The sequence below is a fragment of the Schistocerca gregaria genome, chromosome 11 (genome assembly GCF_023897955.1).
Source record: "Schistocerca gregaria isolate iqSchGreg1 chromosome 11, iqSchGreg1.2, whole genome shotgun sequence".
NCBI classification, from domain to species: Eukaryota; Metazoa; Arthropoda; class Insecta; order Orthoptera; family Acrididae; genus Schistocerca; species Schistocerca gregaria.
The window spans coordinates 79,520,024-79,536,055 of NC_064930.1; the positions used below are offsets into that span (position 1 = coordinate 79,520,024).

General features: G+C 44.2%; 1 protein-coding gene across 2 annotated transcripts in view; it reads right to left on the reverse strand.

Moving 5' to 3' along the window:
- Positions 1 to 16,032, reverse strand: part of LOC126295143 (speckle-type POZ protein-like) — a 149,809-nt gene that overhangs the window by 52,162 nt on the left and 81,615 nt on the right. Inside the window, exon 3 of one of the 2 annotated variants that reach the window (XM_049987429.1) lies at positions 11,902 to 12,015. The exons of the other annotated variant lie outside the window; for it this stretch is intronic. Within the exon in view, the coding sequence (XP_049843386.1) occupies positions 11,902 to 12,015 (114 nt within the window). The remainder of the gene's footprint in view (positions 1 to 11,901; positions 12,016 to 16,032) is intronic. 2 annotated transcript variants of the gene reach the window in all.

The following is a 16,032-nucleotide window of genomic DNA, read 5'->3' on the forward strand; positions in this document are numbered from 1 at the left end:
TGTGTTCGTTTGAATTTCCGCGGCTTTGGCGAAGAAGGATGCCGCCACTGTCGTGATTGTTGCTTGGTCTCAGGTGTAAAGTGGTGTACCCAGGTTTCGTAACCCGTGACAATTGAGTCCAGAAAGTTGTCCTGTTGGGCTGCAAGGCGGTGAAGAAATGCGTGGGAAGCATCAGCTCGCATGCATGTGGTCCTCAGTCAGCATGCGTGGCACCCATCTTGCTCACACCTTCCGGTAGTTCAATGTTTCCGTTAAAGTTCTGTGAGCGGTGCTTCGGGAAACCTCGGGAACCAACGTGCAGAGATCATCCAGCGTGATCCGCTGAACTTCAAGCATGCTTTCTTCAACCTTCGAAGCTGTCTCCTCAGAAATTGACGATGTCCCGCTGCTTTGTTCGTCGTGAATTTCGGTCCGTCCTGCTGCAAACACCTACACCACTTACGAACGTTTTTGACTTCCACGCACGACTCACCATACACTTCCGTCAATTGGAAACGGATTTCAATCGGCGCAGTGCCCTTTGAATTCAAAAACCGATAACTGCGCGCACTTGGCGATAACATCCAACGGGAGCTCCATTCTCAACGCCTGCCAAGCCAAGACAGCGCCTCAACGCGGCGCGCGCATGTTTACACACAGCGCGTGAAGCACTCTCCATAACAGTGTTACCAACTGCCACACAAACAGAGTTCTGCATTTATAAAAAAAATTGGAAACCTTACTTTTAAGATTACCCTCGTATATCCTTATGATCGCTTCTCCGATCCCATGTTCCATACCTCATTGTTCAGTGGAGCACCCTCTATGTCCTGTTAAAACGTTTGCACGTTCTTACAGAAACATCCTGTATGGGGTTGACAGCATACTCATGTTAGCCGTGAAATCAAAAGGAACAGTCCCAAGGTCAGTATTTGGGGCCGAGTTGCATCATTGGTCCATTTTTTCTCACCTAGTCTTCCGTGATGGGTCATATTGACCTGGACACGTCACAGGAGTTTGTTGTGCCACAATTGTAACACCTGCAACCTGTTGTCATATTCCAGCAGGACAGGGTACCAATCCAATGGCCCCTGAATGCCTGTCAATTCCTAGATGTAAAAGTTGAGGATAGTTGGCTCGGACGAGATGGTCAAATTCGATGGCTGCCACACTGCCCTGATCTTGCGGTTCTTCTTCCTGTGGGGCTTCGTAAAGTATGTGGTGTACCGAACCAAGGTTAGACACCGACAGGACTCGAAAGCACACACTAACAATGCATTTGAACTTAACACCTTGGAGGTCTTGTAATGTATGCGAAGGGAAATGGAGTTCCCCCTGGACATCTGTGTGACGAAGGGTGCACACACTGATGTGTATGGACGAGAAAACGAAAGTTTGTAAGTAATCATATGTTGAAAAACATTTGTTAATATCTAGTATTGGGTATATTGTGTATTTAAACTCGGGACCAAGAAACGACATAGAGGCTTCATCCCGCGATAGCCCCCAGTGGTCCACAACCCCACAACAGGTGACAGCAGTCCACCCACCCCACCGCCGCCTCACACTGAACTCAGGGTGGTTGTGCGGTTCAGCCCCTAGTAGACTCCCCCACTCCCCTGGGAACATATCATACCAGACGAATGTAACCCCAAACGTTTGCATGGTAGAGTAATTACTGTGCATGCATATGCGGAGACAGTGTTTGCACAGCAATCGTCGACATAGTGTAACTGAGGTGTAATAAGGGGAACCAGCCAGCATTCGCTGAGGTAGATGGAAAACCGCCTTAAAACTATCCACAGACTGGCCAGCACACTGGAAGTCACCAATCCGAATGGCGGATTCGTGCCGGGGGAAGCAGCGCATTAGACCGCGTGGCTAGCAAGGTGGGCAATATCTAGTGTAGTTTTAGAGGTATTAAAATCTTAAGTTGTAAAGATAATTTTTGGTCACATCTTATTTAGTTTCCTACTAGTATATGTGGCTTAGGCTGACAGACTGCTAAAAAAAAGGTTCAAATGGCTCTGAGCACTATGGGACTCAACTGCTGTGGTCATAAGTCCCCTAGAACTTAGAACTACTTAAACCTAACTAACCTAACGACATCACACACATCCATGCCCGAGGCAGGATTCGAACCAGCGACCGTAGCAGGCGCACGGTTCCGGACTGTGCGCCTAGAACCGCGAGACCACCACGACCGGCGACTGTTTAGCACATTGCGGAGGACAAAAGAAGATCTAAGACTCGCAGCGACGAAAACTAACTTATCAGATTGATAGGTGTCATGAATAATTTTGGTATGTGAGCGAGCAGTGATATTCTAAAAAATCAAATCTCTCTGATCACTGTGGGACTTACCTGCTGTGGTCATCAGTCCCCTAGAACTTAGAACTACTTAAACCTAACTAACCTAAGGACATCACACATGTCCATGGCTGAGGCAGGATTCGAACCTGCGACCGTACCGGTCCCGCGGTTCCAAAACTGCAGCGCCTAGAACCGCTCGTCCACTCCGGGCGGCAGGGAAATTCTAAGCTGTATCGCAGAAGTCAACACCTTTGAGCTGTGCGAGAGAGCAGTGGAGACAGACAATGTATAGCTTTGGTAGCGAGTGGAGTCGAAGTACAACTGCCTTAGAGATAAGTTGATAATTTTAAGCGATGTTAGTGAGGAAGCTATTTCGATATTATGTTCAATCAACATGGCTATAATTTGCGAAGGAAGAAATCTAATGGAATGTCAGGTAAATACAATAATGATATACTGACGGCTTTGGGAGAGCCTTGACAAAACTCTACCATCTGGTCAGCAAGATGTATGAGACAGGCGAAATACCCTCAGACTTCAAGAAGAATAATTCCAATCCCAAAGGAAGCAGGTGCTGATAGATGTGAAAATCAGTTTAATAAGTCTTGGCTGCAAAATACTAACGCGAATTCTTTACTGACGAATGGGAAAACTGGTACAAGCCGACCTCGGGGAAGATCAGTTTGGATTCCGTAGAAATGTTGGAACAGGTGAGGCAATACTGACCCTACGACTTATCGTAAAAGAAAGACTAAGGAAATGCAAACCTACGTTTCTAGCATTTGAAGACTTAGAGAAAGCTTTTGACAATGTTGACTAGAATACTCTCTTTCAAATTCTGAAGGTGGCAGGGGTAAAATACAGGGAGCGAAAGGCTATTTACAATTTGTACAGAAACCAGATAGCAGTTATAAGAGTCGAGGGGCATGAAAGGGAAGCAGTGGTTGGGAAGGGAGTGATACAGGGTTGTAGCCTCTCCCCGATGTTATTCAGTTTGTATACTGAGCAAGCAGTGAACGAAACAAAAGAAAAATTCGGAGTAGGTATTAAAATCCGTGCAGAAGAAATAAAAACTTTTAGGTTCGCCGATGACATTATAATTCTGTCAGAGACAGCAAAGGACTTGCAAAAGCAGTTGGACAGAATGGACAGTGTCTTGAAAGGAGGATATAAGATGAACATCAACAAAAGCAAAACGAGGATAATGGAATGTAGTCAAATTAAATCGGCTGATGCTGAGGGAATTAGATTAGGAAATGAGACACTTAAAGTAGTAAAGGAGTTTTGCTACTTGGGGAGCAAAATAACTGATGATGACTGAAGTAGAGAGGATATAAAATGGAGACTGGGAATGGCAAGGTAAGTGTTTCTGAAGAAGAGAAATTTGTTAACATCGAGTTTAGGTTTAAGTGTCAGGAAGTCGCTTCTGAAAGTATTTGTATGGAGTGTAGCCGTGTATGGAAGTGAAACATGGACGATGAACAGTTTGGACAAGAAGAGAATAGAAGCTTTCGAAATGTGGTGCTACAGAAGAATGCTGAAGATTAGATGAGTAGATCACATAACTAATGAGGAGGTGTTGAATAGGATTGGGTAGAAGAGGAGTTTGTGGCACAACTTGACTAGAAGAAGGGACAGGTTGGTGGACATGTTCTGAGGCATCTAGGGATCACCAATTTAGTATTGGAGGGCAGCGTGGAGGGGAAAAATCGTAGAGAGAGACCAAGAGATGAATACACTAAGCAGATTCATAAGGATGTAGGCTGGAGGTGAAGAAGCTTACACAGGATAGAGTAGCATGGAGAGCTGCATCGAACCAGTGTCAGGACTGAAGACCACAACAACAACAACATTATTTTTTACTAGCGCTGCGCCATCGAACGAACTTGGTTATTGTACTGAAAGCTGCTAGATTTCAGAGATATGAAAGTGCATTGCTTGGATGTTGAGAAGTTCATTAAGTTTAAAATCTGCCTTGAGCACTGTTCTCCATATAAAAACAACAGTGTTGCCATTTATGTGCATATTTCATTTTCTTGCCAAACTTTCTTTTACAAATATTTTTTTACGGATAAAAATGTAAATGCCGTGTGGCTAGGGCCACCCGCCGGGTGAAAGTCTTCTGAACTGACACCACTTCGACGATTTGTGCGTCGGTGGAGATGGGGATGAAATGATAATGACAACACAACACCCAGTCCCTGGGCGGGGAAAATGACCGATCCAGCCGGGAATCGAACCCGGGCCGTTAGGTACGACATTCCGTCGCGCTGACCACTCTGCTACCAGGTGAAGACTTTTAACGGATGATCCATCCAAATATGGTCGATCTGCATTTAACAGAGAACTCATTGCACCTCTCGAGTGTCTCTGTGTAGATACAGTAATTTGTAGCCTTAGCATAGCGGCGCGCAAGACAGAGCAATACTGCAACGCGTTATCCAGAATTGCGCAGATTCCAGGTAAGGAGTAAAAACTTTGATTGTGTTATTTATTCACTCAGGGCCAACTTATGTAATTCAGACACAGTTTTTGTGATCAAATTTTGCATAGCCAATGACTACGTTTCATGTCCAAGTCAATTATTCACGCAGTTTATACTGTTCAAAATTCCTGCAGTCAGATTGCTAACTTTTACAGTACGAAAGCCTTCCCTTTTCATTACGACAATTAATTATTATTACAGCGCAGCTTTGCCTTCACTTTACGACAGTTGATTTACTATCTCAGCTCCGGCTTAAATTCGGGAACAGAGTACTTCAGTCACATTTTTTATTTATTTAGATAACTTTCAAGATTTAGGTGTACGAGGGGTGTTTGAATAGTCCGTGCAAAGTCCGAGAGATGGCACCACCGGCGGGTATCGAGGTCATGTTTAGTTAGTAGCATCTTTGGAAAGAACGCACGCCAAGTTTCAGCCATATTAGTCTATTTCTCTGTGTTTGGCATTCGTGTGAATCAAGGAAGTCGAGTGTTTGTCAAAAAATGGACAAAAAAGAATTTTGTGTGGTGATTAAACATTACTTTATGAATGGAAAAACTCCTCAGGAGACTAAAGAGAAGCCTGATAAACATTACGGTGACTCTGCACCTTCCATGAGAACAGTTTATAAGTGGTTTCAAAATTTTCGGAGTGGCCATATGGGCACAAGTGATTCGTAACGTTCTGAACGCCCTACGGAGGTTACGACTCCAGAAACCATTGATAAACTCCATGATACGGTGATGAATGACAGAAGAGTTAAGGTGCGTGAGATTGCTAGTGCTTTGGGGATCTCGAATGAACGGGTACATAAACATTTGGACATCAGAAGGCTATCCGTAAGATGGTTTTCGCGATTGCTCACACTTGACCAATAATGGAATCCTGTTAAGTGTATCAAGGATTTTTTGGAGCTGTTCAGGAAGCATCCGCAGGACTTTAAGCGTCGTTTCGTCACTGTGGATGAAACATGGGTACATTACTATACTCCTGAGACCAAACAACAATCTAAACTATGGTTTACCAAGGGAGAATCTGCACCAAAAAAGGCGAAAACCATTCCGTCGGCCGGAAAGGTTATGGCGACTGTCTTTTGGGATTTGCAAGGGATAATCCTCGACTATCTGGAAAAGGGTAGAACTATTACAGGTGCATATTATTCATCGTTACTGGGCCGTTTGTGAACCGAGCTGCACGGAAACGCCGGCGATTGGACCGCAAAAATGTGCTTTTCCATCACGACAATGCACCAACACACACCTCAGCAGTTGTGGTCGCAAAATTAATGGAAATAGGATTCAACCCTTTTCACATCCCCCCTGTTCTGGAGACTTGGGTCCCTTGGACTACTATTTGTCCCCCAATTTGAAGAAATGGTTGGCGGTACAAGGATTTTATTCAAACGAGGAGGTGATCACAGCAACTAATACCTATTTTGCAGACTTGGATAACTGATATTATTCGGAAGGGATCAACAAATTAGAACAGCGCTGGACGAAGTGGATAAGTATAAAAACAGACTACGTCGAAAAAACACGCCATAACCTTTCCGGCCGAAGGAATGGTCTTCGCCTTTTTTGGTGCATATTTGCGAGGTGCCGGGGCTAGCAACGTATTTAACAATAAATTGTTCTAGAATCTTCATATGGAAATGATGCTCTAAGCCCCCCTTTTCTAACTCCTACTTTTGCTGTTGCACATGGATTAAGAAGAAACGCGAACTGACTGTAATCGACCCTGCAAGTGGAGCAGAAAAGGGTTTGGCACCTGCAACAATTTAATTTGATAGAAATTAATTTGATAAAGGAAAGTTTCATTAACGCAGTGACAAATGAAAGGGTTGCTTTACAGATCCACAGAATAAAAAGTTCTGTTCAAAATAACAATTTGATTTATTATGACTAAACTGAAAATAATAAACAAAGCACATGAAACATTTACAATACGTCAAATTGGATACTCAAATAAATGCTGTGAAGGTGAAATTGTCCATAAACTAGCTTGTGACGTTTATGACCGAGTGGTATGTGGAGCCAATTCCTTGCAACTGAAATTTTAAGAGAAACACCCAGCCAACCCAACATTAATTGCTGCTGCAGAAGTGAGAACTCAGACAATGAACATCCAAGACAGAACCACGTAAGAGAAGACGGGAACAGGCGCGCTCTGCTGAGCTCTGATTGTCACCTAGCAAAATTCCCTAATCTGACGGTGCTCCGGACATACATTACCAGGCTCTCTTCTTAACTACAAGGACACGATCTGGCGTACCGGAGGCGATGGCTGGTTGCTTCGACGTCCCGTCAAGGTGATGATAATATCGCGAGTATAGCCAGAAACAAATTATCCTTGTCTGGTTGTTCCAGACTATAGACTTCCTATCAATACAAATGCGCCTCTGAGGGAGACTAAGAAGGCTCGCCACACAATCTCTGTGGTACAGTGATTGATTTTAACAAGCGAAGTCACACAGTAACTCCGATACAGTCAACTTTAGGCACAACTGCTCAAGACGGACAACATAGGCCGATTGTGCGCAGAACGCTCAATTGCCAACTGTACTCGGAAAGTTACGTTGAAGTCGAAACTTCAGCAACTTCGTCAAACAGATACAATTAAACGAAAGTATGTTAGACAGCCAACGGAAAGCAGGCTGTCCAGAGCAGCGAGAGCACAGTCTTGTAACCTTCATTCTTATGATGAACGGATTATAGTGCGCCAGAAGCGGGCCAGCGTCCATTAAGTAGAACTGTTGAGTTAGGAGCTATTGTGAGAGCGAGTGGTAGTTGTTTATTTTGGTTTGTACGATGGATCTTACAAACGGGAGCGTCTGTAGCGAAATAAATTGTAGCAACAACAAGAAGACCACACCTCAGCTGTCTTTATGTGGGTTTCCTAAAGTTCAAAAATGGCTCTGAGCGCTATGCGGCCCGACACCAATTCCTCCCTTGTGCTAACCTCTTCATCTCAGAGTAGCACTTGCAACCTACGTCCTCAATTATTTGCTTGACGTATTCCAATCTCTGTCTTCTACAGTTTTTGCCCTCTACAGCTCCCTCTATTACCATGGAAGTCATTCCCTCATGTCTTAGCAGATGTCCTATCATCCTGTCCCTTCTCCTTATCAGTGTTTTCCACATATTCCTTCCCTCTCCGATTCTGCGTAGAACCTCCTCATTCCTTACCTTGTCAGTCCACCTAATTTTCAACATTCGTCTATAGCACCACATCTCAAATGCTTCGATTCTCTTCTGTTCCGGTATTCCCACAATCTATGTTTCACTACCATACAATGCTGCACTCCAGACGTACATCCTCAGAAATTTCTTCCTCAAATTAAGGCCGGTATTTGATATTAGTAGACTTCTCTTGGCCAGAAATGCCTTTTTTGCCATAGCGAGTCTGCTTTTGATGTCCTCCTTGCTCCGTCCCTCATTGGTTATTTTACTGCCTAGGTAGCAGAATTCCTTAACTTCATTGACTTCGTGACCATCAATCCTGATGTTAAGTTTCTCGCTGTTGTCATTTCTACTACTTCTCATTACCTTCGTCTTTCTCCGATTTACTCTCAAACCACACTGTGTACTCATTAGACTGTTCATTCCGTTCAGCAGATCATTAAATTCTTCTTCACTTTCACTCAGGATAGCAATGTCAACATCGAATCGTATCATTGATATCCTTTCACCTTGTATTTTAATTCCACTCCTGAACCTTTCTTTTATTTCCATCATTGCTTCCTCGATGTACAGATTGAAGAGTAGGGGCGAAAGGCTACAGCCTTGTCTTACTCCCTTCTTAATACGACCACTTCGTTCTTGATCGTCCACTTTTATTATTCCCTCTTGGTTGTTGTACATATTGTATATGACCTGTCTCTCCCCATAGCTTACCCCTACTTCTTTCAGAATCTCGAACAGCTTGCACCATTTTATATTGTAGCACGCTTTTTCCAAGTCGACAAATCCTATGAACGTGTCTTGACTTTTCTTTAGCCTTGCTTCCATTATTAGCTGCAACGTCAGAATTGCCTCTCTCGTGCCTTTACTTTTCCTAAAGCCAAACTGATCGCCACCTAGCGCATTCTCAATTTTCTTTTCCATTCTTCTGTATATTATTCTTGTAAGCAGCTTCGATGCATGAGGTGTTAAGCTGATTGTGCGGTAATTCTCGCACTTGTCAGCTCTTGCCGTCTTCGGAGTTGTGTGGATAATGCTTTTCCGAAAGTCAGATGGTATGTCGCCAGACTCATATATTCTACACACCAACGTGAATAGTCGTTTTGTTGCCACTTTCCCTAATGATTTTAGAAATTCTGATGGAATGTTATCTATCCCTTCTGCCTTATTTAACCGTAAGTCCTCCAAAGGTCTTTTAAATTCCGATTCTAATACTGGATCCCCTATCTCTTCTAAATCGATTCCTGTTTCTTCTTCTATCACATCAGACATATCTTCACCCTCATAGAGGCTTTCAATGTATTCTTTCCACCTATCTGCTCTCTCCTCTGCATCTAACAGTGGAATTCCCGTTGCACTCTTAATGTTACCACCGTTGCTTTTAATGGCACCAAAGGTTGTTTTGACTTTCCTGTATGCTGAGTCTGTCCTCCCGACAATCATATCTTTTTCGATGTCTTCACATTTTCCCTGCAGCCATTTCGTCTTAGCTTCCCTGCACTTCCTATTTATTTCATTCCTCAGCGACTTGTATTTCTGTATTCCTGATTTTCCCGGAACATGTTTGTACTCCCTCCTTTCATCAATCAACTGAAGTACTTCTGTTACACATGGTTTCTTCGCAGCTACCTTCTTTATACCTATGTTTTCCTTCCCAACTTCTGTGGTGGCCCTTTTTAGACATGTACATTCCTCTTCAACATTGCTGCCTACTGCGCTATTCCTTATTGCTGTATCTATAGCGTTAGAGAACTTGAAACATATCTCGTCATTTGTTAGAACTTCCGTATCCCACTTCTTAGCGTATTGATTCTTCCTGACTAATGTCTTGAACTTCAGCCTACTCTTCATCACTATATTGTGATCTGAGTCTATATCTGCTCCTGGGTACGCCTTACAATCCAGTATCTGATTTCGGAATCTCTGTCTGACCATGATGTAATCTAATTGAAATCTTTCCGTATCTCCCGGCCTTTTCCAAGTATACCTCCTCCTCTTGTGATTCTTGAACAGGGTATTCGCTATTGCTAGCTGAAACTTGTTACAGTACTCAATTAGCCTTTCTCCTCTTTCGTTCCTTGTCCCAAGCCCATATTCTCCTGTAACCTTTTCTTCTACTCCTTCCCCTACAACTGCATTCCAGTCGCCCATGACTATTAGATTTTCGTCCCCCTTTACATACTGAATTTCCCTTTCAATATCCTCATACACTTTCTCTATCTGTTCATCTTCAGCTTGTGACGTCGGCATGTATACCTGAACTATCGTTGTCGGTGTTGGTCTGCTGTCGATTCTGATTAGAACAACCCGTTCACTGAACTGTTCACAGTAACACACCCTCTGCCCTACCTTCCTATTCATAATGAATCCTACACCTGTTGTACCATTTTCTGCTGCTGTTGATATTACCCGATACTCATCTGACCAGAAATCCTTGTCTTCCTTCCACTTCACTTCACTGACCCCTACTATATCTAGATTGAGCCTTTGCATTTCCCTTTTCAGATTTTCTAGCTTCCCTACCACGTTCAAGCTTCTGACATTCCACGCCCCGACTCGTAGAACGTTACCCTTTCGTTGATTATGCAATCTTTTTCTCATGGTAACCTCCCCCTTCGCAGTCCCCTCCCGAATGGGGGACTATTCCGGAATCTTTTGCCAATGGAGAGATCATCATGACACTTCTTCAACTACAGGCCACATGTCCTGCAGCTACACGTAACGTGTCTTTAATGCAGTGGTTTCCATTGCCTTCTGCATCCTCATGTCGTTGATCATTGCTGATTCTTCCGCCTTTAGGAGCAATTTCCCACCCCTAGGACAAGAGAGTGCCCTGAACCTCTATCCGCTCCTCCGCCCTCTTTGACAAGGCCGTTCGCAGGAATGAGGCAGACTTCTTATGCCGGAAGTCTTCGTCCGGCAGTGCTGATTTATCAAAATTTAGGCAGTGGCGGGGATCGAACCCGGAACCGAAGACGTTTTGATTATGAATCAAAGACGCTATCCCGAGACCACGCCATCCCTCCGAAAGGCGACAGCCGTCTCTCTTAAGAGCACCCGTACAAACCGAACACAGAACATTCCCGCCCCCACGACAGTGGCCGTGGTTAAAACGTGCCAATCAGCAACTCGAAAACCGGCGGGAAAGTCCACTCTACTGCCGAAGCACTACTGTTCCACCAATGGAGATACTTGGCGCCGATTGCTGCGCCGATTTTGCTGCGTCACGGATCTATCCCCTGAGCAAGCCAATCACAGTTACGATTTTGCAGAAAACGCGGGAATTTGTCCGCCAAGACTGCCTGGGAACACAAGTTATTCCCACGCTTCGCTGGTAGCCCGTCAGAAAGTGTTTTCACTAAGTTTCTGTGAAGTAACGGACTCTCTAGGCCTAGCCGCTCCTTCAGGCCCCAGTCGGCGTGTCGCCCGGGCTCTTATGAGAATGTCGGCGTCTGGAAAGCATTAACTCGACTCCCTCACACCCGTCGGCTTAACCCCTTCAAGATCAGCAGAACCCACCTGTCAGTGGACCACTCGGGTGACGAGAGATGCTGCGTGGGAAGTCCGCGTGTGAAGGAATAGCAACATTTCACCGCATGCAATAACAGAGGAAAATCGAATTACTCAGAGTAAGATAGAAATGTGAGACGGGGCGTATGCCACCTCTCATATTCTGCCTTGCTAACCCATTGTTTAGATTGTTGGTCTCAGGAGTACAGTAATGTGTCCATGTTTCATCCACAGTGATGGAACGACGCTCAAAGTCCTGTGGATTCTTCCTGAACAGCTGCAAACTATCCTTGCAACACGTAAGTAGTTTTTATTTTTGCGTGGACTTTTCGTAGTAGTGTTAGGAGCCGACTTTCGCTAGTCAGCCTTCCTGAGATAATGTGTGTAATGTCACATTTCTCACGCAGATGCTTGGCAACCCTGGATGCATCTACTCACCAGCCGGGCAGCCTCCTTCACCACAGAGTCCGTCGCCGCCGACACCTGCTGGTGGTTTTCGTTGACGTACAGGGCGGCGAGGGCGCCTTCGCTCTTCAGCAAGATTCCCTTGCACTGCAAAGACAGACGCAGCTGTATCATCAATACAATTTTACACAGTAACCAATGAATCTAAATCTACATTTATACTCCGCGAGCCATCCAACGTTGTGTGGCGGAGGGTACTTCACGTGCCACTGTCATTACCTCCCTTTCCTGTTCCAGTCGCGTATGGTTCGCGGGAAGAACGACTGCCGGAAAGCCTCCGTGTGCGCTCGAATCTCTCTAATTTTACATTCTTGATCTCCTCGGGAGGTATAAGTAGGGGGTAGCAATATATTCGATACCTCATCCAGAAACGCACCCTCTCGAAACCTGGCGAGCAAGCTACACCGCGATGCAGAGCGCCTCTCTTGGAGAGTCTGCCACTTGAGTTTGCTAAACATCTCCGTAACGCTATCACGCTTACCAAATAACCCTGTGACGAAACGCGCCGCTCTTCTTTGGATCTTCTCTATCTCCTCCGTCAACCCGATCTGGTACGGATCCCACACTAATGAGCAATACTCGAGTATAGGTCGAACGAGTGTTTTGTAAGCCACCTCCTTTGTTGATGGACTACATTTTCCAAAGACTCTCCCAATGAATCTCAACCTGGCACCCGCCTTACCAACAATTGATTTTGTATGATCATTCCACTTCAAATCGTTCCGTACGCACACTCGCAGATATTTTTCAGAAGTAACTGCTACCAGTGTTTCTTCCGCTATCATATAATCATACAATAAAGGATCCTTCTTTCTATGTATTCGCAATACATAACATTTGTCTATGTTAAGGGTCAGTTGCCACTCCCTGCACAAAGTGCCTATCCGCTGCACATCTTCCTGCATTTCGCTACAATTTTCTAATGCTGCAACTTTTCTGTATACTACAGCATCATCCGCGAAAAGCCGCTCGGAACTTCCGACACTATCTACTAGGTCATTTATATATATTGTGAAAAGCAATGATCCCATAACACTCCTCTGTGGCACGCCAGAGGTTACCTTAACTTCTGTAGAGGTCTCTCCATTGATAACAACATGCTGTTTGCTAAAAACTCTTCAATCCAGTCACACAGCTGGTCTGATATTCCGTAGGCTCTTAGTTTGCTTATCAGGCGACAGTGCAGAACAGTATCCAACGCCTTCTGCAAGTCAAGGAAAATGGCATCTACCTAGGAGCCTGTATCTAGTATGTTCTGGGTCTCGTGAACAAATAAAGCGAGTTGGGTCTCACACGATCGCTGTTTCCGGAATCCATGTTGATTCCTGCAGGGTAGATTCTGGGTTTCTAGAAACGAGATGTTTTTTTCTTTTTTGGGTCATCAGTCTACTGTCTGGTTTGATGCGGCCCGCCACGAATTCCTCTCCTGTGCTAACCTCTTCATCTCAGAGTAGCACTTGCAACATACGTCCTCAATTATTTGCTTGACGTATTCCAATCTCTGTCTTACTCTACAGTTTTTGCCCTCTACAGCTCCCTCTAGTACCATGGAAGTCATTCCCTCATGTCTTAGCAGATGTCCTATCATCCTGTCCTTATCAGTGTTTTCCACATATTCCTTTCCTCTCCGATTCTGCGTAGAACCTCCTCATTCCTTACCTTATCAGTCCACCTAATTTTCAACATTCGTCTATAGCACCACATCTCCAATGCTTCGACTCTCTTCTGTTCCGGTGTTCCTACAGTCCATGTTTCACTACCATACAATGCTGTACTCCAGACGTAGATCCTCAGAAATTTCTTCCTCAAATTAAGGCCGGTATTTGATATTAGTAGACTTCTCTTGGCCAGAAATGCCTTTTTTGCCATAGCGAGTCTGCTTTTGATGTCGTCCTTGCTCCGTCCGTCATTGGTTATTTTACTGCCTAGGTGGCAGAATTCCTTAACTTCATGGACTTCGTGGCCATCAATCCTGATGTTAAGTTTCTCGCTGTTCTCATTTCTACTACTTCTCATTACCTTCGTCTTTCTCCTATTTACTCTCAAACCATACTGTGTACTCATTAGACTGTTCATTCCGTTCAGCAGATCATTTAATTCTTCTTCACTTTCACTCAGGATAGCAATTTCATCAGCGAATGGTATCATTGATATCCTTTCACCTTGTATTTTAATTCCTCTCCTGAACCTTTCTTTTATTTCCGTCATTGCTTCCTCGATGTACAGATTGAAGAGTAGGGGCGAAAGGCTATAGCCTTGTCTTACACCCTTCTTAATACGAGCACTTCGTTTTTGATCGTCCACTCTTATTATTCCCTCTGGGTTGTTGTACATATTGTATATGACCCGTCTCTCCCTATAGCTTCTAAACATTCATGGTGGTGTCTGATTGTACTATATCGTGTCTCCCAACCACTTTCGCGCAACGACGCTCTGAGCGTGTGAGCGTGTTTTTTAGGGAATTGACTAGTTTGAACCTGGGACGCCAGACCACACATGACATGTAGAATTCAGAAGAGTTCAGTGAGACTAGCGATGATATAACCAAATACTAAATGATCTCAGCGTCAGCTCCACTGCACTCCCTGTAAAAGAATCTTAATTCTAACTAAATATAGTGGAAAGGGTTCAAGGCTTTCCTATTTTTAGTTAGCTGGTAAAATAACGTCGAAAAAGCAGTTAAGTTTACCATTGGAAATTTATTCTAATCACAAAACATCGTTTATAAATTGCACTATTGATAAAAGGAAATGTTTTAATACAGGATGGTAAAAACCAACAGCGTTCAACAAAAATGTTAACGAATATTCCCTAAATGGGTTTCCAAGTCCTACAATCGATCGAAGGATGACCTATGCCATATCACATCTATAATCTAGGTTTAATTTAAGTTTCACAAAAGAAAAAACTATCAAAATGGTCTACAGTGACCCTCAATTATCTTTAATTCCTTATTTAACCTGTCGTAAATTACAGTGGCTGATGTGGCTTCTCAATGACTATAAAATAGAAAAATCATCGCGTTTCAGATCTTTATTTCAAGTGGCAAATGTGAACACCATGAGTTTTAATTAACGATCGACACTAGTATTACGCAAAAAGAAGGGGTGTAACAGATGAGACTTCTGCAGTTCTGAGTGAAGCCTTATGCGCTCAAAAATGCGGCATCGCGTGCGTTCATTACCTTGTCGGTGTTTAGGCAGCGTCAGGGCGGCAGCGGCCGGCGCAGCAGCCATCCAGCCCGCCGTCTCGGAACCAACTCTGTCCTAACTTCTCCTTGCTACAATTTACCGAAGTTAGTTTAAAAAACTATCTGGCTATGTTTTCATCTGACCAATCAGGGTCTCAATGTTAACCTTAAGCTCCGCCTACAAAAATTCTGTCTATCCAATGAGAAACGTTATACTTTTCGTGGTGGGGTAATATTTTTAAAGTTTGCAACGTAACAGAGACGCTAAAAAGTCTCACGCTAAAACCTGCAGCTAGTGTGGTCCTTTTAGCGTTATCGTGAGATCTATACTGCTCTTCTGGAGGGCTCTATCTTTTAACATGGGCTGGGGAGTGATCCTAATGTAACAGACACGCGAAAAAGTCTCACGCTAAAACTTGCGGGTGGTAGAGGCCCTTTTTGTGTTATCGTAAGATCTATACTGCTTTTCTGGAGGGCTCTAGCTTTTAACATGGGCTGGGGGTTGTCCTTGACATACCTGAGACGCGAAAAAGCCTCACGCTAAAACGTGCAGGTTGTATAGTTGTACAGGTAGGCTCGCGGCGTGGGTGCCCAGCCCCTCCCTTATCTAGCTTAACACGGTTCTGCTCTCGGCTTCTGTCCTCGTTTCTTCCCTCGGAACTGCGTCTGCCTCACGGTGGGAAGGTACGACACGCATTTAGGCATTCTTGTGTTAGTCTGTGGTATTCCATTTGCTCACTCGTTACTCGTATTACTTTGGTTAATTTAATGTCACGATTTATTCCGAGCTATGTGACATACTACTGGATTTGCTTATCATGTCAGGGTTTTCATGTAAGGTGTTGGATTTGCCTGACACCTTACAAGCTTACCCCTACTTTTTTCAGAATCTCGAACAGCTTGCACCATTTTAT